Source organism: Rissa tridactyla, chromosome 18 (assembly GCF_028500815.1).
Source record: "Rissa tridactyla isolate bRisTri1 chromosome 18, bRisTri1.patW.cur.20221130, whole genome shotgun sequence".
In the NCBI taxonomy this organism is placed as follows: domain Eukaryota; kingdom Metazoa; phylum Chordata; class Aves; order Charadriiformes; family Laridae; genus Rissa; species Rissa tridactyla.
This window is the reverse complement of record NC_071483.1, coordinates 7485827-7508128: the sequence shown is the minus strand read 5'-3', so window position 1 is coordinate 7508128 and position 22302 is coordinate 7485827. Positions and strand designations below refer to the sequence as shown.

The 22302-nt window shown below is 63.2% G+C and overlaps 1 protein-coding gene across 1 annotated transcript in view; it reads left to right on the top strand.

Annotated features, from left to right (window-relative positions):
- FOXO6 (forkhead box O6) overlaps window positions 1-16002 on the top strand; it is a 39677-nt gene extending 23675 nt beyond the window's left edge. The window contains exon 2 of the mRNA XM_054223700.1: window positions 13738-16002. Coding sequence (XP_054079675.1) covers window positions 13738-15150 — 1413 coding nt within the window. The 3' untranslated portion in view covers window positions 15151-16002. The remainder of the gene's footprint in view (window positions 1-13737) is intronic.
- Window positions 16003-22302: the final 6300 nt, after the last annotated feature.

The following is a 22302-nucleotide window of genomic DNA, read 5'->3' as shown; positions in this document are numbered from 1 at the left end:
TCTGTGCTGCAGTGTGTTGCCGAGGGGGGCGCTCCGCCTGCAGGGGCTGGTGTGGGGCAGCTGGCACTGGTGGAGGGGACAGGCTGGACCCCGCCGGGGTGGCTGGGGATGTGTCACCTCACGTGGCCGAAGGAGGGGTGGCTGGAGCCGGCCTGCGGCGGGCGTTGCTGCGTGCTGGGGTGTGGAGCAGTGTCCTGCGAGAGGCACAGCGGCGTGGGGACAGCGGGGACAGCGTGCGAACCTGCCGGGATGGACAGGGGTGCCATGGGCTTGACCCGAGCAGGTGGACCCGGCGCTGCTGGTGGCTGGAAACTGCTCGTTATTGTCACAGACATCTTTTAAATAGCGCTTCTTGCAACATCGCTGCGCTGCGCAGCCGGTCCCCGTGATGGATATTTTCTCCTGTCACCCAAAGGTGTTGCGTTGCTAAACCCTCTCCTGCCCCGCCTTTTGGGCCTAAAACCTGCAAATTAATACAAATACTTGTTTTCTTGAAGAAGTGGGATTTTTTTATCAGGATAAAACTCTTCCATGAAATGTCTTTCAGCCGAGAGCATTTGGAAGCAGGGATGTCCCCGCTGTCCTGGCAGCCTGTCTGGTCCCCGTCCGCCTCGGGGCTGGGACCCTGGTGCTCCCGCGCTGAGCTCCCGGCCGTGCTGGCTGGTGGTGGGATGGAATCTCTGCAGGCATTTTGGAAAAGGCACTTTTTCATGCATGGCCTGACCTATCTCCAAGGGCCGCCCTGAGATGCATCTCCCTGCATCTGCCCAGAGTTTGCTGCCGGGGAGTTTGCGGAGCACGGGAAGCCCGTCCCTGCTCTACAGCCGGCACAAACCTTCTGGGATTGTGGGTGGGACACAGCGTGGCAGAAAGTCCTGGTGGACAACAGGATGACCATGAGCCAGCAATGGGACGGTCATCCTCCCCCTCTGCTCTGCCCTGGGGAGGCCGCAACTGGAGTGCTGGGTCCAGTTCTGGGCTCCCCGGGTCAAGAAGGACAGGGAACTGCTGGAGAGGGGACAGCAAAGGGCTGCCAAGATGATGAGGGGACTGGAACATCTCTCTGATGAGGAAAGGCTGAGGGATTTGGGTCTTTTTAGTCTGGAAAAAAGACGACTGAGGGGGGATCTTATCAATGCTTATAAATACTTAAAGGGTGGGTGTCAGGAGGATGGGGCCAGGCTCTTCTCAGTGGTGCCCGGGGACAGGACAAGAGGTAACGGGCACAAACTGGAACATAGGAAGTTCCACCTAAACATGAGGAGGAACTTCTTTGCTGTGAGGGTGTCGGAGCCCTGGCACAGGCTGCCCAGAGAGGTGGTGGAGTCTCCGTCTCTGGAGATATTCCAAAGCCGCCTGGAGGCGTTCCTGTGCCACCTGCTGTGGGTGACCCTGCTCTGGCAGGGGGTTGGACTGGGTGATCTCCAGAGGTCCCTTCCAACCCCACCAGTCTGGGATTCTGTGAGTCTGTGAAGGGGTTGGCTTTGCTCTATGGGCCCTCGAAAGACCCATGGCTGGAGCTGAGGGACTCACGTCTACTCCGAGCACCCCCGTGGGGCTGGTCCCCGCGGCTAGTCCCTGGGGCCGGTGTGGGGCCGTGGGGCAGGCAGGGATCTCCTGGAGAGTGAGTCCTTGGGGGACATGTGTGCCCCAGCGTGTGGCCCCGTGCCCAGATTTCCTTGCTAGTTTGGGTGCAGTCCAGCCATGAGGTAGATCACCGGCTGAAAAGCAGTGCAGCCTTGACTGGAGGATTTTGGGGGGGAGGATGGGGCTGGATGAAAACCCCCCAGCGTATGGGGGTTCTGCTGCCGCTCAGGCCAACGCGGTGCTGCTCAGGTCGGTGCATCGGGGCAGGACGCAGGGGTGACATGTGGCTAGGACCCACATCTCTCCCAGTTTTTCAAGTGACCCGAGATGAGGTGGTGGAGGCCCCGTCCCTGGAGACATTCAAGGCCAGGCTGGATGAGGCTCTGAGCAACCTGCTCTAGTTACAGATGTCCCTGCTGACTGCAGGGGGTTGGACTAGATGGCCTTTAGAGGTCCCTTCCAACACAACACACTCTATGGTTCTATGATTTTATGGGGTTTCCTGGCACCCCATAGGATGGTCGCTTCCCACAGGTGTCCGAGCATCATTGTGTAAAGCGGGATGGTGCAGGCTGAGCCCCGCTGCTCCCCTCGCCTTCCTCCTGCACGCGATGAAGAGGAGGCATGTTGTTTCTCTCCCGGGAACAGCCGGCTCCTCTGCCTGGTGGGGTTTGGATGCCCTACGGGGGCTCAGCATCCTGCTTGGGGTGCCTCCTGCATCCCTGGTGGGTGCTGGGTCTCCCCGGGGTCTCTCAGCGTGGTTTGATCTGTGTTGCCTTTGGATCCGGAGCGGCTCGTGTTGGCTCTGGGCGTCCTCGGTGTGGGCACAGGCAGGGCTGCCGCCGGTGCCCGCTCACACCTTGTCCCCAGCAGCCACAGCCCCGGTACCGGGCAGCCGAGGGGAGGCGGCGGGGGGCAGCCAGCGGGGAGTTAAAATGGTACCCGAGGAAAAGGGAGTGCGGCTGCTTTAATTATTTGGCTGCGGTGAGAACTTGGTGTGGAGGAAATTGAACCCAGGGGAAAAAATACTGTAATTTCATGCAAAAATTACATGGCAGCTCCGAGTGATTTACTGCAGCTATTTTGGTGGCCAGCTCTGGGGTGTAATTAGAGTATTACTGGATAAGTGGCTGATGGTGGGGAGGGTCTTTCCAAGGCGTTTCACCTGGTCCTGCGTGTTGGAGAGGGGTCTGGGCAGGCTGGGACTGGGGCACTGGGGGGCGGGTGGGTTTTGTCCCCAAGGGCAGGGGGCTTGATGTCTCCCAGCTGGATGCAGGCACCTTGCGGAATGTCTCTCACCAGCACCCTCGGGACCCTCGAGGGAGGCTCCAGGTCTTCTCCGGCTGTGGGGTGGCTCTGGGGGGGGGGACGGCGCGGCCAGGCTGTGCGGGTCTCTCGGGGAAGGGGTTGCCTGGGCTCAGCCTGGCAGGGGATCTGTGCTGGGGTGGGGGTGGGGGGGCAGTTCCCAGCACGGGGCTCGGCGCCACGAGGTTTTCCAGGGAGCTGGGAGAGGACGTGTTTTCCAGCTGCGAGTGTCGGGGTGCTGTGAACTGGGAGGCTGGATGTGGGTGCTGTGCTGGCCTGGGAGGGCGGGAGATGCCTGGGGCTATCGCAGGGCGCTGCAAAGGGGGCAGAGCCCGACCCCATGCTCACCCCCTGCGAGCCCTCTCAGCCCCCCAGCCCACGCTCAGCATCACCACGGGGCTGGGTACGAGCAGGGCGCGCAGCGGGCTCTGGCACAGATCCCCAGGCAGCAGCGTGCCCGGAAGCACCGCCAGGTCCCCCTGCCATCTGGCCAGGGCAGGTGGCCCAGCAGCCCCCGGCTCCGCCGCAGCCCAAAGGCGAGCGGGCAGCTGTGCCCGGGCCAGCCGGCTCGGAGATGTGTGACACACGGCCACAGCTCATCTGGTCCATAGCCACCTTCCCAGCACCCCACCGAGCCCCCCCCTTCCCTCTTTTGGCGCCGTGTGACGGCAGGGGCACGGGCCATGTGTGGGGCTGGGGGCAGGGAGGGCAGGCAGGAGGAGAGCAGAGGCTCCTGGCTGTCCCCTGCCTCCCACCGAGGCCCGCAGCCCGTAGCCAGGGCGAGTGTGGAGCCAGCCCATCACCTCGGCAGCGGGGCACGCTGCAGCACCAGCCCCGCTCTGCCCGGGCCATGTCCCTCGGTGGCACCCGGTGCCGAGGCCAGCCCGCAGCTGGGCTCCCTGCACCCACCGCTGCGTGACTGCCCCTGGGGTGCTGGGAAAGGCTCCCCCGCAACGTCCCGTGCTGAGCTCGGCCCTGGGCTCTGCACCCCAAATGTGCAGCCCATGCCTTTACCAAGGCGGGGGGCTGCGGGGACAGTGACACCGGACTGGGGCCAGGCCACCGCCTGCTGAGCCCCCCGGTTCCCGCAGGAGGGTCCTCGGGCTCCCCAGCCCTGCCCACTCCCTGCCCGTTCCCTGCCCGCTCCCTGCCCGCTCCCTGCCCACTTCCCCAGGAGGCCATCGCGCCTGCTCGTTATCCGCAGCCACCCTGCTGCGGGCTAATGAGCCCTTTGGGGAGTGTGTGGGGCAGGCCAGGGGGTGCTGGGGGGATCCAGGGAGACAGCAGTTTTGCCGGGGATACAGAGGGATTACTGCGTTACACACCATCCCCAGGGGTCCACCGCTGCCCCCGCGGTCCCTCTGCTCCCCCCGGGCACAGCCTGGTAGCTCCAAGGATGGACGGTCCCAGCTGGGAAGACATCACGGTCCCCTCGGGGTGCTGGCTGTGGCTGCCCCATGGGACAGGGCTTGGGACAGACAACGTGGGGTGAAGGGACCTTTTCCCCACCAGCCGCAGCGGGGACTGGCACTTCGGGTCCCCCCGGTCCTGAACCAATCCGGGGAGGGCTGTGGCTGGAGGAAGAGGAGGAGGTGTCACGCACAGCCCCAGCAAAGTCACGGCGGGTTTCGGGGCTGCGCTGGCCCCATCAGAAGCCCAAGGCTTTGGCCAAGGGAGCAGCGAAGCGGCGCGGGGGGTGTCTCTGAGCAGGCTGTGGGAGCGGAGGTGTCATCCAGGCGTCCCTCCAGCGCCGAAACCACCCGATGCCAGTCTTGACGCTGCCCCCACGCATCCGCCCCCTTCCCCCTGGGCTGGAGGAACCCAGCCCCCGAGTCACCTCACTGGGACCTGGTGGCTGGGCTGGTGTGAGCCCCAGTAGCCGTAGTGGGAAGAGAGGAAGATGCTGGTGCTGTGTTATCCCCCTGGGCAGCAGAGGAAGGCTGTCCCGCAGGGGGTGGGCGCTGCAGGTGCTCCCTGGGCTCTCAGCGAGGTGCCCGGAGACGGGGACAAGGCAGGACCCGCCGGGGCAGGGAGGATGCTTCTGGTTTTGAATGGGACATGGGGTGATGGCAGCTGGCTAAAATAAACCGGCTGCCATGGCAACGGCAACACTCCCATTGCAGAACTTGGTAGCAACCAGCTGTTTGGCAGCAGCGGTAACTGGGGCCGGGAGAGGGATGCTCAGCCGTGGCGACCACCTCTGCTTTGGTGGCAGCCCTGCCACCGCTGGGATGGTTCCAGCCTGGGCATAAGGTGTCTCCTGATGTGGCCAACCCGCGCTCTGCCAGCTCTGTTCTGGCTGGAGGGTGTGCAGGGGGTCTCATGGAACGGTTTGGGTGGGAAGGGACCTTTAAGTCCATCCAGTGCCACCCCCTGCCCTGGGCAGGGACACCTCCCACCAGCCCAGGTTGCTCCAAGCCCCGTCCAACCTGGCCTTGAACCCCTCCAGGGATGGGGCAGCCACAGCTTCTCTGGGCAACCTGGGCCAGGGGCTCACCCCGCTGCATGGCCCCAGCACAGAAAGGGCTGAGCCAAGCGCCCACCCGGGGCTCGGCACCCACCCGGGGCTCTCTGGCTTGTCCCAGTGGGGCACGTGGGGGCTGCAGCGTGGGAATGCCCCGCTGAGCATCCCCGGGCTGTGGGGCGAGCGCTGGGCACAGGGGGCTGCCTGGGGGGTGGCGAGTGCTGTGTGGTTTGATTTGCGTCAGTCGCTTCTCCGGTGGGTTTGGGAATCGCTTGCGGAGCCCGTGGTCAGGGAGGCACCGAGCCAACTGCGAAACGCAAACTGGGCTGCCGAGTCCAGCGGGGTGGCGAGGAGGAGCATGGTGTGGGAGGCCCCCGGGGGTGGGGGGCCGCAGTGAGCCACGGGGTGGTGGCAAAGGTGGGCCAGGACCAGGCCGGAGCCAGGCAGGGGACGGGCTTCTCCCTGGGGACCATCCAGTGCCCATCTCTGTCCTGAAACCTCCCCGGAGCCCAGGCGGCCACAGCCAGGCTCCTTCTGGCTTTGGGGGTGTGGGATGGGGCTGGTGAGTCCTGGCTGTGGGTCGGGGTCACGGTGATGGTTTCCACCTGGACCTTCTCCTTCAGGAGAGGTTGGTGTTGGCGCATCATCCCCCAGCCCCAGGGGATGGCAGAGGAACATGGGCAGGGGGCAAGCATCTGCCCCAGGCTGGCCCAGCCTGGCCCCACAGCGCGGGTTCCCAGCTCCACTGCTACACCCCACAGCTTGGGGCTTGCCTGGAGCCCCGCTTTGCCCCACGGCATCCTGGATCTATGGGGCAGGAGGGCAAGGCTGGACCCCCTGCCTGCTCCCTGCCCCGCTCTGCCCCAGGGGGCGTCTGGAGAGGGGCTGTGCCCGGGGGGTGGGTGGGGGGTGGGCTGCAGCCTGGGGACCCCGTACGCCCCAGCTGCCCCTCTCCACGGCCCAGCGCACGCCTGGGGGATGATTAGCGGCTCCTAATGAGATGTTGGCTGGGCTTCGCGCCGGCCGTGGTGCCTGAGGAGGCGGGAGCTGCTCTGGCCCGGCCATGCTGAGCGGCCTCCAGGCTCCTTGCGTGTCAGCCACCTGCGACGGAGGGTCTGGGACGGCCGCGGCCCGTCACGCCTCTAATGGGCATTTGGTTCAATTAGCAGCACGTCAGAGCGGCTCTGCTCAGGCGACGCACTGACCCGAATACACTCGCCTCCGCTCGGCAGCCGCCGGCGAGACCCCCGCGGCGGGGAGGCGGGAGCCCCCCGTCTGCACCCGCCGTGCCCTTCCCGGGGGCACCGGGCAGCCCCTGCCGTCCCCCTGCCCAGCGCTGGCAGCCATGCCGTGGGGAGGGGGGGGACACGCTGGGGGGCGACACAGCCCCAGCTCCCCAAGGGGGAGATGTCAGACCCCAGCTGGGGTGCAGCGAGCTGGCTGTGGGGCGCATGAGAGACTGCAGGGGGGTGGGGGGTGGGGGCTTGTGGGGCACTGCAGGGGGGCTGGCTGTGGGATGCTATGGGGCACTGCGAGCGGTGATGGAGCGCTGCAGTGGGTTTGCTGTGAGATGCTGCTATAGGGCGCTGCAGGGATATGGCTGTGGGGTGCTATGGGGCGCAGCATGGGGTGCTGTGGGGCATTGCAGAGAGCTGGTTGTGGGGCAGCTGCATGGCTACAGGGCACTGCAGAGGGCTGCCTGGGGGTGGGAGGGGGCAGCGCAGAGGGCTAGTGGGGGGGTGCTGTGGGGCAGTCCCACGCCAGCGTGCTATGGGGCTACCACACTCCAGCATGCTGTGGGGCAGTGCAGAGCACAGGCTGAGTTTCGGAACAGAGGAGATCCCATGCACGCGGCAGCTCCTCCAAACTGCCTCGCTGAGCCCCGTGCCGGGGGCTGCTCCTTGCCGGGGAGCTGGCATGTGCCACCCCAGCCCGGGGACGGCGGGGAGATGGGGAGATCAGTGGGGCTGCCCGCAGCAGAGCGGCCGGTGGGGATTCACAGCCCTCCTGAGCCCCGTGCGCTGCCGCTGCCAGGCTGCATCCCGTCCTTGGGGAGCCTGGTGCGGAGCCGTAGGAACCTCGTCACGCGTTAGGCTGGATTTACACTGCCCTCGCCCCATCTTTCTCCTCCGTGCCACTTCCCCCCCCTCGGGGCTGGCGCTGGGTTCACCCACCTGCGCAGGGGGGGCTGCCGTGGGTGGGGGGGGGGTGATGTGCCTCGGGGCTGTCGGGGTTCTCATCCCGCATCCCGCTCGCTGCCTCAGGCAGCTGCTGTCAGCACGGACTGTCCCTCCTGGTCGCAGGGTTGGGGGGGATGCTGTGAGCATCTGGGGTGCTTGGCATCCCTCTGGCGCGCGGGGCGGGCGGCCATGCTGTGCCAGCTGCCATCTGCTCGCCAGGCAGGCGTGGGCCGGGCTCAGGATGCGGCGCTTCGGTGCCAGCGCTGGTGGGCTGCACACCCCCACCAGCCGCTTTTGGGCAGGAGGGAGGGGACAGGGCCCGCACCGATGGTGGCAAGTAGGGCTGGCCATCCCCGGGGGATGGTGCCAAGAGGCCATGGTGATGGCCATCCTGCACTTAGGTGCTGGTGCCCATGGGCAGTGCCGTTTCTTGGGCGATCACTACGTCTTTAGGAGTGTCACCGGTGACTGTTCCGTGCCACCGCCAGCCCTGCACGGCATCCCCTGGGATGAGGCACCATCAGGGCTGTCGGCAGCATCTGCCCCCTGGAATATTTCCTCCAACGCTGGCAATTTTTATGTGTGAGAAGTAAATAAGCATCAATTAACCCCCGGAGCCACCCTCGTGCTGCCAGCGAGCGGCCGGCAGAGCGCTCGCTCGTTAGTGGCCCTGTCGCTGCTTCCTCCTGTTAACCAGCGTGCGAATCCCCGCCAGGTAACGGGCTCATTAGCTGGATGGACCAGCAGCCCTGACAGACAGATGGACCCCGACGCGCCCTGGCTGCAGGGCTGGGGGTCACTGGGAATGCGCAGGGTCTCCGCGAGCACGACTGGGCTCTGCTGCCATTGGGAGGAGTAGATTGCGCCGGTGGGGGGAAGGCTGGGGTTTGGGGGTTTTACTCAGAAAAACCCCGGGTGAGGGGGGGTGGCAGTCAAGGGGGAGTGACGGGGACAGCAGATGGGTGCAGGGGACGTGGCAGGGTCCACAGAGCCCCCTTCATTTGCTCTCCCCAGCTCTGGCCCGCAGCAGGGCTTGTGCAATCGTGCTCTGGCTGGAATTGCGCTTGTTTCCCCCAGCCCGTTCTCCCCCCGGGACACGCAGGAGAATGTCCAGCCCCCCCTCGCACCCCGAGACCCTGGGGGCATCCCCAGGCTGGATGCGCCACTGGGATGCTGGGGATCGGCGGGGCGCTGGGGATGCTGCAAAGGGCACCTCGGTGCCTGGCGTCGATGCCCGTCTCGGGTTCCCCCCGCACCCGCCGCGCGCCGGGCACAGCCCCGCGGGCAGCGTCTGGCCCCTCTGAAGGACACGGAGGGGGACACACAGGATCCCAGCCATCCCGGCCATCCCGGCCATCCCAGCGATGCAGCAGCAGCGGCAGAAAACATCGCTGCCAGATGCAAATTGATAGTCAAGTCACTCATCCAAACAATAGGGTCCGGCTAATCCTTTTACAATGGGACTAATTGCTAATCAGACCGATTTCACACTGGCTGTTCCCCTGACAATGAAGCTCCGTGGAGAAGGGCTCCTGGGGGGGGGGTGAGGAGGCTCAGTGAGTGCCCACAGCTCCCCCCAGCCCCCTCAGCCCCATGGCAGCCCCTGCAGCAGGGCCAGCCCCCCGGCAGACGGGTACCGGGATGGCACCCGGGTCTTCCAGCTTGGCAAAGCCTCCAGCAGCCCGTGGCCAGGGGCTGGCACGGGCTCCAGCCTCATCCTCCCTTGGTGCCAACCAGGGCTGAGCAGCACCTGGGTCTGCCTGCAGCACCTGGCAGCCCTGGTGCCACCTCCAGCCCTCACCTCCATCACCCCGAGCATCCCCTGCCCCTCCGCGGAGCTACGGGGGGCGAGGGCTGGCGCCTGGTGCCGGCAGCGTGCCCAGGTGGCCAAGAAAGGCAATGGCGTCCTGGCTTGTATTAGAAATAGTGTGACCAGCAGAAGGAGGGAGGTGATTGTCCCCCTGTACTCAGCACTGGGGAGGCCACAGCTTGAGTATCGTGTCCAGTTCTGGGCACCTCAATACGAGAGAGATCTCGAGGTGCTGGAGCGAGCGCAGAGGAGGGCAACGAAGCTGGTGAAGGGCCTGGAGAATAAATCTGATGAGGAGCGATGGAAGGAGCTGGGTCTGTTCAGTTTGAGGAAGAGGAGGCTGAGGGGAGACCTCATCGCTCTCTACAACTACTTGAAAGGACACTGTAGAGAGGTTGGTGCTGGTCTCTTCTCACAGGTCATTAGCGATAGAACAAGAGGGAATGGGTTCAAGCTGCAGCAGGGGAGGTTTAGGCTGGACATGAGGAAAAAATTCTTCCCAGAAAGAGTGGTCAGACACTGGAATAGGCTGCCCAGGGAGGTGGTGGAGTCACCATCCCCGAATGTGTTTAAGACTCATTTGGATGTGGTGTTGGGGGATATGGTGTAGGGGAGAACTCTGTAGAGCGGGGTTGGTGGTTGGACTCGATGATCCCAAGGGTCTTTTCCAACCTGAATGATCCTATGATCCTATGATTCTATGATTCTATGATTGGGACATGGTGGATGTCACCCCCTGGCATGGGCTGGATGCGAGCTGGGTACTGATGCTCCTTGCCTTGTGCCGTTTGGGTACCGTGGGGCTGCGGTGCCACGTAGGGCCAGGGTGCCAGGAGGGTCTTGCTGCTTTGGCGAGGGGCCTGAGCCGTCGGAGCAGGGCAGGCAGGGCATGGCAGGGCGACATGGGGACAGATGGGGACGGGGAGGGAGACACAGCAAAGGTGCAGGGCCCGGCCAGCCCTGCAAAGGTGCAGGCTGCTGCGGGAAGCGGCGGGGCTTTGGGTCGCAGGGCAGAGAGGGGCAGAGCAGTGCCGGAGGCGTCATGGAGACCCTGGGACTGGCATCAGCCTTCGCCTGCTTCCCCTGCACCCAGCCGAAAATCTGCCAGACACTGGTGCAAGGCAGCTGCTGCCAGGGAGGTATTGCCTGCCCTGATGTCCCCTCACACATTTTCACACTGCCAGGGCCTGGCCAGGAGCTGAGCCCCACATTTCGGGCCGTGTTGTCATGGACTGCTCCCTGCCAGCCCGGGGCTGGGTGCTGTGGGATGCTGGGGGCTGTGGGATGCTGGGGGCTGTAGGATGCCGGGGGCTGTGGGATGCTGGGGGCTTTAGGATGCCAGGGGGCTTTAGGATGCTGGGGGCTGTGGGATGCTGGGGGCTGTGGGATGCTGGGTGCATTAGGATGCTGGGTGCTGTGGGATGCTGGGGGCTGTGGGATCATAGATGCCGGGGGCTGTGGGATGCTTTAGGATGCCGGGGGCTTTAGGATGCTGGGTGCTGTGGGATGCTGGGGGCTGTGGGATCATGGATGCTGAGGGCTTTGGGATGCTTTAGGATGCCGGGGGCTTTGGGATGCTTTAGGATGCCGGGGGCTTTAGGATGCTGGGTGCTGTGGGATGCTGGGGGCTGTGGGATGCAGGGGGCTGGGGGCTGCCGGGGTGGTGGTGGGTGAAGAGGTCCCTGCCTGCCTGGTGTTAATAAGCTCCCATCCCGCCCCCGTGCAGCCCCCTGCCCTGCGCCGTGCACCCCGAGCCATGGCCAGCTGAGCACATCGGGGTGCTAATGAGGAGAGAGCCAGGCTTGCCGTGCCTTGCACTTAATTGCTGCTGTCTTTTGGCTGTTAATGAAGCTCCGCTGCAGAAGAGGCAGCAGCCTGCCCTCCCCTCCTCTCCCTCCGCAGCCTGACCCCGCCAGCCCGGTCCCCTGCCCGGCACCAGCCCCGCCATGGCTCCAGGTCCATGGGTGGTGCTGGGTGCCTGCGTGCCCTGTGCTGGAGCTGCCAAGCAGAGGGAGTTGCAGAGGAGGTTATCACCCTGATGAATGTCACCCCCGTCCAGCCGTGGTGTTCCCAAACCCCCCAAACCCTGCTCCCTCTCTCTGTGCCAGGCACAGCAGCTCGGCCCCAGTCATGCAGAGCTGCAGCATCTCCTGCCGCTGGGGCTGAGCAGACCCGGGGAGCGCTGGCAGCAAGGGACCCCCTATGTCGGGGGTCCCCAAACCTACAAGGGTGCACAGCAAGCCCTGCCGGGGTGTCCCCACACCCCTGGATGATGTGTGTGGGTGCAAGGTGGCACCACGGGGCTGATCCGGCTGGGGGCTCTGGCTCTGCAAATGCAATGATGGCCACATGCTCTGTCCCCTGCCACTTGCATCACGGCTCGGTGGCATGGAGAGGAGCTTGGGTCACCCTGTGGCTGAAGGGAGAGGTGTCTGGGGGGGTCAGGGAGAGCTCTCCCTGCCAGGTTGGCTGGCCCAGGGCTTGGCTTGCTCTGGCTGACGGCGATGAGCAGTGGCACGGGCAGCCACCGCCGCCTGTCCCAGCCTGTTCCCGGATCCGTGCCAGCCACGGCCTGCCCCCTCCGCAGATGTACCGGGGGCCGTGCAGGAAGGGGTTAACGGCTAGCCCATACCTGCAGTTGCATTTTAAAGATGTGAAATTAAAGCCCGTAATTTATTCTCCCCACACACGAAGGAGCAATTAGTTCTAAACACGGCTTAATCAGTCAGCGCGAGATTGATTTCTGTAGACTTGGATTTGGTGGCTGCTGGCGAGGAGCCAGCCTGGGAGCAATCTCCAAATAAATGAAGTGCAGAGAAGTAAGCCATTACATAATATGATAGATGAGGCTGGAGCTCACTCGCCTCTTCATTAGTATTCCGCTGTACGCCAGCAACGGCACCAAACTTTCTCCCCGGCACTTTGGTTCCTTCCCCCTCCCCGTCCCCCCGCGGCTGGGCAGGGGCAGGAGCAGCTCCCTGCCCTCAGCAGCCCCTGCCGAGCCCCCAGCCCACGGCAGCGCCGCAGCACCGCGGGGTGATGCTTCTCTGGGCTCTGCGTCTTCCCTTTCCCCTGTGGACCCTGGGGAAACTGAGGCACGGGGAGCTGGAGCGGCATCCCACGGGCTGCAAGAGGCAGATGTCCTCACCCCCGCTCTTCCCCTGGCCGGAGCTTTGAAGGCATCTCCCCAGGGGCATCCCAGCATGTCGCCCCGTGGTTAGAGGCAGCTGGGGATGTTCGCGTTGGGATGTGGCCCTGGTGCAAGCTCCCTGCCTCCTCCTGCCTTCTGCACGGCCATCCCCGCTCCGGCCCGTGTGCTGCTCGGCGCCACAGGGCAGACGAGAGCCAGAGGAACGTAGTGCTGCTCGGTGTGAACCCCTCCGCGACGCTGGGTGTGGATGCAGGGAGCCAGGATTGTCTGGGAGCAAAGCAGTCCCCCGCCTTGTGTGGGCAGTGGGGTTTGTAGCTGGCATTGCAGACCCTCTGTGCTGTGGTACCCCCAGCTTCTTGGGCAGGGCTTGTGTCTTCTGTCCCTGTCCCAGGCTGCAGAGGCGCAGGGAACCAGACGCCCTCCGCCTGTGCTCCCGGCCCTGCTGGCAGAGAGTGACGGGCGTTTTGGGGACAAGGTCTGGCTTACTCGGTGCTGACACGTTGCTTTGGGCTGTGGTGGTGCCGATGCATCACCCTGCCCGGCGGTGAGGGAGGAGGGAGCACATCGCAGAACGATGCCGGGCAGGAACGTGGGTTTGGAGCCAGCTCCAGAGGGTCGGTGTGGGGCAGTGTGTGGGGAAAGGGAGTCCCTCTGCCCATGGAGCTGGTGGGGTGGGGACAGGGGGCTGGGGCCTCTGCCGAGATGCTGGTGGGCAAGGCTGTGTGGGGAGCATCCTGGTGGGCTCTGCTCCCAGAGTGGTTGGCCAGGGCTGGGAGGGACGGAGAAGACCTGGACCTGTGCATGGTCCTGACTCTGCCTCTGCTTTCCTTGTCCTTTCTATGTCCTCTTTGCCTTGTCCCTCCCCAGGCTCCTGCCAGGGAAGAAGAGTCCCCCGAGACCTGGCCTTGCCTGCTGCAGGGCTGGTGCAGGTCCCTGGGGTACATGCTAAAGACACTCCCCCCACTCCCTGCCATGACAGTAACCATGCTGACAATAGACAGCGGATGGATGCAGCAAAGGGCCATGACCCGTGGGCTCCTGGGCGTGAAATGCCTGGCAGCGCTGTGGGAGAGACCCCCCAGCTGAGCCCGCTCAGCCCTGCCCCTCTGTGATGTCCCAGGGGATGGAGCCCAGGTCCCCCATGATGCCCCGGGTACCCCCAGCCCTGTGGTCATCCCCCTCCTGCCTGGGGCTCTGGAGCCGCTGCTGACCGTCCCCTCTGTCCTTGCTGTCTCCGCAGAACTCCATCCGGCACAACCTCTCCCTGCACACCCGCTTCATCCGCGTGCAGAACGAGGGCACCGGCAAGAGCTCCTGGTGGATGCTGAACCCCGAGGGCGGCAAGACAGGGAAGACGCCCCGCCGGCGGGCGGTCTCCATGGACAACAACAGCAAGTTCCTGCGCATCAAGGGGAAGGCCAGCAAAAAGAAGCAGCTGCAGGTGACGCAGGAGCGCGGGGAGGACAGCCCTTCCTCCCAGCAAGCCAAGTGGTCGGAGAGCCCCGCGTCCCACGCCAGCGACGAGTACGACGCCTGGGCGGACTTCAGGACGCGGGCCAACTCCACGGCTAGCACACTGAGCGGGCGCCTCTCGCCCATCATGTCCAACCACGAGCCGGATGAGCTGGAGGAGGACGACGGTACCCCCTCCTCTCCACTGATGTACCCCAGCCCCTCCAGCACCATGTCTCCTTCCCTCAACGCCCGCTGCTCCGTGGAGCTGCCCCGGCTGACCGACCTGACCGGCACCATCAGCCTGAACGAGAGCCTCGGGGAGAGCATGCTGGAGGACCTGCAGGACGGCTACACCATGAGCCCTTCGCAGCAGCTCCCCCCAGCCGCCCTGCGGCAGCGCAGCTCCAGTTTCACCTTCAACTCCAAGTGCTCCACCATGGGGGCCGCCACCAACACCTACTGCGGGACTATCTACAGCCAGCCGGCCATGAGCCTCATGCGCCGCCTGCCCATGCAGACCATCCAGGAGAACAAGCAAGCCACCTTCTCGCCCGTCAGCTCCTACAGGAACGCCTCGCTGCAGGACCTGCTCTCCTCCATCTCCTACGCGCACAAGGAGAGCATGGTCCCGGGGGACCTGCCCCTGCCGCAGGCCAGCCCCATGGTGCCGGCCCGTGGCCACAGACACAACCCGTTGCTGTGCGGGAGCGGGGAGCAGGGTTTGTCCTCCTACCCGTCCCACTCGGGCTCTCTCATGAAGAGCAATGCTTTGTACCACCCGTCACCAGCCGGTCACCACCCTGCGGTCAACACCAGTGCCTTAGCTAATCCTGTCAGCCTTATGAGCTTGCCCAGTGACACGTGCAGCATGACGGCCATGCCGCACCACGGGCACCTGCATTCCTACGCTAATAACCAAGGGGCACACATGAGCTTGCTGGATTCGCTGCAGGGCCCCTACCCGGGGGCTGTCCACCCCCCAGTGTTGGGCCAAGACAGGTTCCCAGCAGACCTGGACCTGGACATGTTCAACGGGAGCCTGGAGTGCGATGTGGAGTCGATCATCCTGAATGACTTTATGGACAGCGATGAGATGGACTTCAACTTCGACTCGGCTCTCCCACCGCAGAACGGGCTCAACGTGCCCGCGCTGCCCGGGGGTCCGCAGCCCACGAACCAGAGCTGGGTGCCCGGGTGACGCCCGCCCCGGGGTGGGGGGGCGCTCACCACCGAGAAGCCACGAGGGGAACATTGAGACTAACTTTTTTTTTTTTTTCCTTTCTCTTCTGCCTTTGTTTGTTAAGATGGGCTAGAGCCATCGGCTGGAGCTTGAGGTCGAACACGAAACACAAACCGTAGAGTCACATGTTGAGACGGGGTAGGGCCCCCAGCCCACACGCATGCCCCATCTGCTGGGTCCTCCTGCGAGCATCCTCCGCAGGATGCGTGGGAGAGGCAGCTGGAGCCCGGTGGGTGCAGGGGCGGAGCAGGAAGGGAAAGCCTTTCCAGATGGTCCCAATGCCCCGCTGCGACGGTGCCAGTTTGGTTTGTCCTTGGGCTGGTTGACAGAGCGGCAACGGCTGGTGGCGTGGGAACCCCCTGTGTGGGCACCGCGCTCTGGAAAGGGACCTTTTCTCTGAGCCACCACGGAAAATGAGTCCTCTGAGTAGAAGTATCAGGAGTAGGGAGCCTGCCCCAGGGCAAGGGAGAGCTCATCACCCTTAAATCCAGGTGGAGATCCGAGCTCTGCCAAGCCCGCGCGCCCAGGCCACCTCTGCTGCGGGGCTCCTTGCGTGGCTCCAGGCAGGTTTTCCTCCCAAGCAGTGAGAAGGGGGGGGGTTGGCGATGGAGGGCGCGCAACCTGCAGCCCTGGGGACAGCACCTCGGTAGCCCAGGTGCCCGCCGGTGGCTGGGGGTGCCACGGTCATCACGCCTGCCCATGGGAAAGCTGCAGCGGCCTGCCCGGAGCAGGCATGGGATGCTCCTGCAGGGGATGGTCCTGCTGGGAGTGACCGCTGCTGGCCTGGTCCCCTGTGCCGGAGGCTCAGGGGGAGCTCACAGGGTCGGGGAGGGGTGGGTGTATTTATTTGATTTCATGCACTCTTTTGCCATTGAGTTTTTGCGTTGGAAGGAAGGAAGGGTGGAGGGCAGGGAGAGGAGGAGCGGGGCCGTGGGCAGTGGGGAGGGCTGTGCCCCATTGCAAGTCTCATCTTGGCTTGGCCGTGGCGCTGGGTGTTGGATGGTGGCGTGGAAGCTGGGGGGGCTGTGATGTGGGTCATGCCGGAGGAGGGGGTGTGTGCGCGAGAGGAGGGGAGGGATGCGGTGGCTGGTTCACCCTGCCCCAAGCCTGGGGGACCCACGCTGCGTCCCCTACGTGCAGAGCTCAGGGAGGTGCCACAGGGCTCGCAGCCGGGGCTGTGGGGGTTTCTGGGGGGGGGTCGCTACTGGTTTCAGGAGTGACTCCAGCCAGCAGCCAGCATGCCTGTCCCGCGGGGCTCGCTGCCCATCCCCAGGGATGACAGGAGAGCTGGTGCGGGGGGGTGGCAGCAGGAAGGGGCAGCCCTGGTGCACCCATCTGAAAGGGCCAGTGCTCCAGGGGGATGGGGAGCAGGAGTCACACCTGGTCCTGCTGTGTGTGGGGACCCCAAACTGTCCCCACTGCTCTGCGGCCAGGGGTGAGCCAGGGACCCACCGCCCTCCTGCACCGCTTGGCGAGGACTGCGGGCTGCGGGGAGCTCAGCCCTGGGGCAGCGGGGGTTTGGAGCACGGTGGCCAGGCGGAGGAGATGGAGGGACTGGGAGGAGAGGTGGTGGGAGCTGCTGCTCTGTCCCCCGGGGCTCAGCCCGTCTTCCTTCTGGGCACCACAGGCTTTCTCTAACCCCCCCCTCCCCACCCCTGGGCTGCAGCAGGATTATTCCACTGAACCAGCACATCCTCCTGGCCCAGCTCTTCCCTCGCTCCAGCACCACCTCCTCCACCGTGGGGCGGGCGCTGGGTCCCACCCGGCCCCGGGGGGAAGCGGGGGTGCTTGGGGACGGCAGGGTGGGACCCAGGGTGGGCACCTCCTGCTTCTCTCCTGACCCACCCGGCTGTGGCAAAGGGCGACAGAGGAGCCCCATGTGCCACCATTCACCTTCGCCCTGAGCACACGGCGGGCATGGTCTCTAAAGACATTCTTACAGGTTAATTAATTATGTTTACATTATTTGATCATGTACAGAATTTAATATATTCTATTATATATAATCTTTCTTGAATGCTTTTTTAAAAAGGATTATTCTTTGGTCAGGATCATTACCGCATTCGTTTTATACACCACCTCTCGTTTCAGGCGTACTTAAAATCGTTGGAAACTGATGGCAAATGGCTATTTAATACCCGGGACCCGGCTCTGCGCATGGCGGGGGTGGGGGGGAAGGAGAGGCAGGGAGGGCAGCTGGGGCTGCCAGGGGAGAAAAGGGGGGCTCTGCCCCCTGAGCATGGGAGGAAGGAAAGGGGTCCTGGCTCTTCCAGGCATCCGCTCTCCAGGCACACCTCCAGCAGCACACCAGCAGCCGGGCAGCGCGGGCCGGCGGGGGCTGCCCCCGGCAGTCGGGCACTTGCAGATGGGATGCTCAGGCACAGAGACACCCCCCCCCAGCACAAACCCCTTCAGTGTCACAGATACGGGGCCGACCATCATCGCGGAGGGGAAGTCACACCAGCAGTAGGAGAAATGCCCCCCCTTCATTGTCCCGCGCCTGCCCCGCTCCCCCCGGCTTGCCTCCCCCTGCCCTGCTGCGTGGTGCCCCCGGGGCATCCACCGCCCCCGGGGCGCGTCCCATTGCCAAGCTGTCTTTGTGGTTCGTGACCGTGGGGTTGTCGTGTGTGCGGTGGAGTCGTGTTGGTAAGCGTCGTGTGTACAGTCTCGTCGTGCGGTGCGAGGGACGGCGGGCAGCGGGAGGCAGGAACAGAGACCACCCCCCCCAACCCCCCCCCCCCCAAAGTGGCTGGGACCCCGGGGAAGGCTGGAAGGGGAGGCGAGACGGGCTGGCCCCGCCGCAGAGCTGAGGGATGCCGGGACCATGGTGCCCGGATCGGGTGGTGGTGGTGATGGCACGGGGGCGTCAGGGCTGTGCCCATGGGGCAGGCAGGTCCTGGGGGTGCTGGCGCAGCCGTGCCCCCTGCGGCTCCCACCGCCCCGCTGCCGGCGCTGCTGGAAGGGGAAACCAGGGCTTTATTTCCTTGGCAGGGGCTACAGGTTCCCTCTCTGGAAAGAGCTCCCTGAGCACAGGCCACCTCACATCCCACCTCGCTTGGCTTCAGCCTCCCCACTCCATCACCCCCTCTCCCTCCCGGCCCCCCCCGCCCCACAGGACAGCCTCTGGGGACAAGGAGCATCCTCTGCTCCCAGCCCTGCTCCCGCCAAGCCCCAGCCCTTCCCAGAGCGAGGAGCCGGTGTCGAGGGGACGCTGAAGGGACCCCACCGGTTTGCTTCATACGGCAGTTTTCGGTCCGTCCTTTCCCTCGTATTTATAACTGTACAGACTGGGGGGGAGGGTCTCTGACAGGCGTCATCTCTCACCACGCATCTATCGTAGGCAATGGTAACTTTCTTGATCGTGCTATTAGAGTTTGTGTATGTGGCAATGTAAAGAACTGTGTATAGTGCATTGTACAGCATATTTTCATGAATAAAATTGTTTTAAATATTGCTTATGTGTGTCTGAACTGGGGCAGTGCTGGACCAGTGAAGCTGGGGGGCCTGGGGAGAGCCAGCGAGGAGAAGAGGTGACGTTTGGTGAAGCTGAGCTTGCAGCCAGCGTGGGGACGGTCGGGCCGAGGTGCTCGTGCAGTCCCGCCTGAACACAGAGCTCCGGACATTCTCCTGGGCAGTTTATAAATATACATATTTGCTGACTTTTAACAATATTTAACAATATTTTCTGAGACCGACGGCCTGCCTCAGTGTCACCGCTGCCCGGTGCAGCGGTGGGTGACAGTGCCCAGCTCGTGGTGGTGCTCATGCCCTGCACCTGCCGCCCCAAGCCCCGTCGCTCCCTGAGTGCAGCCCCAGCCCCTGGCCTGGAAATCCCCTTTTCCAGCAGCTGTGGGAGCTGTTTGAACTGAAACTTCCCCTTCTTGTGGGTGAATATATTTCCTGTCCTGGGAAAAAATTGCCAAAGTGACTGGAGTCTGTGGCTCCTAGTTTGGGCAAGGATTTGGGGTCTTGGGGCAGAGTGGGTTGGGAAGAAACCTCTGTGGTTGAGGGCTCAGGTTCAGGGATGGGTCTCTGCTTTAAGACCCCTCAGTCATCCCCGAAAAGCGGACTTGGCCACTCAAGGGGCTCCCCAGAGCTCATCAAAGCAGGCTGGAGAAGCTGAAACCCCTCTGAGGACTAACCTGATCTCCTTCTGTGACAAGGTGGCCCGCTTGGCGGATGAGGGAAAGGCTGGGTGTTGTTTACTTGGACTTTAGTAAAGCCTTCGACACGGTTTCCCACAGCGTTCTCCTGGAGAAACTGTCTGCCCATGGCCTGGACGGGCGTACGCTTCACTGGGTGAAAAAATGGCTGGAGGCCGGGCCCGGAGAGTGGTGGTGAATGGAGTTCAATCCAGTTGGCGTCCCGTCACAAGTGGTGTTCCCCAGGGCTCGGAACTGGGGCCTGTTCTCTTTAATATCTTTATCAAAAACCTGGGCAAGGGGATCAAGGGCACCCTCAGCAAGTTCGCAGGTGACACCGAGTTGGTGGGAGCATCGGTCTGCTGGAGGGTAGGACGGCTCTACAGAGGGATGTGGACAGGCTGGATGGACGGGCTGAGGCCAATGGTGTGCGGTTCAACACGGCCAAGTTGGACTTTATGATCTCAAAGGTCCTTTCCCACCTAAAGGATTCCATGGTTCTAGGGGCTCTCAGGCACAGAAAGCTGCTGCCAGGCACCGAATGGGCCAAGGGGACGGGTCCCCTTCCAAAACCCCTGTTCCCATCCTAGCGCTTTGGCCAGCCGATCTCTGCTCCTCATCCTGCCTCTCCTCGGGGAGGTTTTTGGATGGCTTCTCTGAGGGCGCTGCAGGAAAGGCAGGACTCATTCCAGGTCACTCAGCACCTGAGCTCCCGATCCCATGCATGGCTCGAATTCAACTTCTCCCCTGATAAACAGCTACAAGAAAGGTGGGGAAACTGAGGCAGCCTCCAAAACCTATTTCGAAATATCCCCCCCCCCCCCATCTCCCCATCCATCTGGTGCCTGGGGGAAGGGGCTGTTGGATGTGGTTTGCAGGAGTCTGTGCACACTATGCACAGCATCTGAACAATATGTGTCCATCATATGGCACTTGTGGCCAAGCACCCCAGTGTCACCAGTTTAGCCACCTCCACTTGCTGGTGTTGCAGGTGGAGCATCTTTCTTCGTTTCTGCTCTTGTGGATCGTCCCTATGTCACTGCCATGTAGCAAAGTGCAGGCATGGAGAGTCCTGGCGAGGAGGCTCGAGGCACCCAGTTCTTGTCTACTGATGGTCTTTTGATAACTCAGAGAAACAGCCATTAGCGCGGCGGGGCGGTCGTGCCTCAGAGGTGCTCCCAAAGACCTGGCACATCCCTGCAAGCTTGTGCCTCCAGATCAGTCTGGACTCAACCATGAAAGGGAAAGAAAGAGTTCAACTACTAAAGACTTTCCTATCAGAGAATTCAATTAGTGCAGAACCTAATTGCCATGGGTCGATGGATGAGAAGGTTCCAGCCCCTGACCCAGCAGTGAGCCTGGCTGGGTGCAAGAGGACACTGTCCTTTGCCCCGTGCCGTCACGGGGCACGCAGGGACCCAGCACCCCAGTGCTGTGGTGTGAGTCGTGTAACAGCAGCTACTTCAGAGCCAACGATCTCTGAAGTGTGTGGGGTCTGTCTCTGCAGGGCCGGAGGAGCGGTGCCGCAGGGGAGCCCCCCTGCCCAGCCCAGGGTCCCCCTTGGGTGGCTGAGCAACCTGGGACAAGAGTGTGTCCGGGATGGGATGTGGGATTTGTGTCCTGAGCGGGCAAGGGGTGGGAGCAGCCTGAACATGCCACGGGCGAGCTGCAAGCGCCCCACGGGATGTCACCCCGGACGTCACAGGGGGCTCAAATGCTGGGGACGTCACCCGGGTGTTCACTGGGGGAGGGCGCTGGGATCCAGGTGTTTCTCATGGGTTCCCACGGGGATTTGTGCTTGACATGAAGCCACTCACCCCTCGCTGGAAGGAAACCCGCAAGGTAACCCAGGATCGCCGCCGGCAGCACCTGCGGAGGTTACAGGGCTGGGAAGCCCTCAGGTGAGGGGCTGGGCTCTGAACTGGGATTAGTTCTGCATTTGGTAGGAGCAAAGGGCAGAATCGGGGCTGGTGTGACCAGGGCTGGAGCAAAAGACACCGGGAAGGGTTTGGGGGCTTGAATACCATTACATGAGACAGGGGCTGCAAATGGGGCCAGAGGAACAGGGACACCCTTAGCACACAGCACAGAGGTGGACGGATCCTACAGGTTTCTCAGGGAGTGGGGCCAGGAGCCCACGCAACCTCTCGCTCCCCTGTGCCACCTCTGCCGTGCGGGAGAGGTGAAGCCAGGGTGTGCTTTCACCAAGAGAAGATCCGTCACTCTTTGTCTGCGTCCTCCGGGATCCCTGCCCTGGATCTTACACCACCCAGCACAAGACACAGGTGCGGGAGAAGCAACTCCAGAGAGCAACAGAGGGAAACGCAGCTTTTATTCACATTGTTCCTTTCCACCAGCGTTATTAGTCCTTTCCGCGGCAGCCTGGTGCAAAGTGCTCCCCACTTTGCAAATCACCCCCAATGTCCCCCCCCACCCCCAGCCCCATGGGTGACTTCCCAGCAGGACATCCCTCCTCCCAGTGGGCGCTGCCGGGATGCAGACATCCCAGTGCATCCTCCCCATCACCGCTGGGACCTGCCAGGGGAAAGCGTCCCCAGCAGAGCCCTGCAGTGGCAGTTTGTGCCCGCTGCTGTGCAGCCCAGCCCGTGACTTCTCCAGTCTGAAACCACCCCACACGATGGTTTGGGTTTTCCTGTTTTTCTTAAGAAAACACCACATGGTGCCCAGGTGACCCCTTGCTGTTCTCCGTGTCCTCAGCAAACCCTTCTGCCTCACTGGGGAAACTTGTAATCCTGGATTTAAAGAGAAAAAAAAAAAACATCAGGAAGAAAGACGTCAAGTTGGTTTGACAGGATCTATTTTCCATAAATCCCTGTTGATTGGCATTAATTATATCACCCTTTCTGATTCTTTATTCATTGCATTCCATATCAGCCATTCCATTATTTTGCCTGGGATCAATGTCAGGCTGACAGACTTGTAATTACCCACGTCGTCCTGTTTCCCC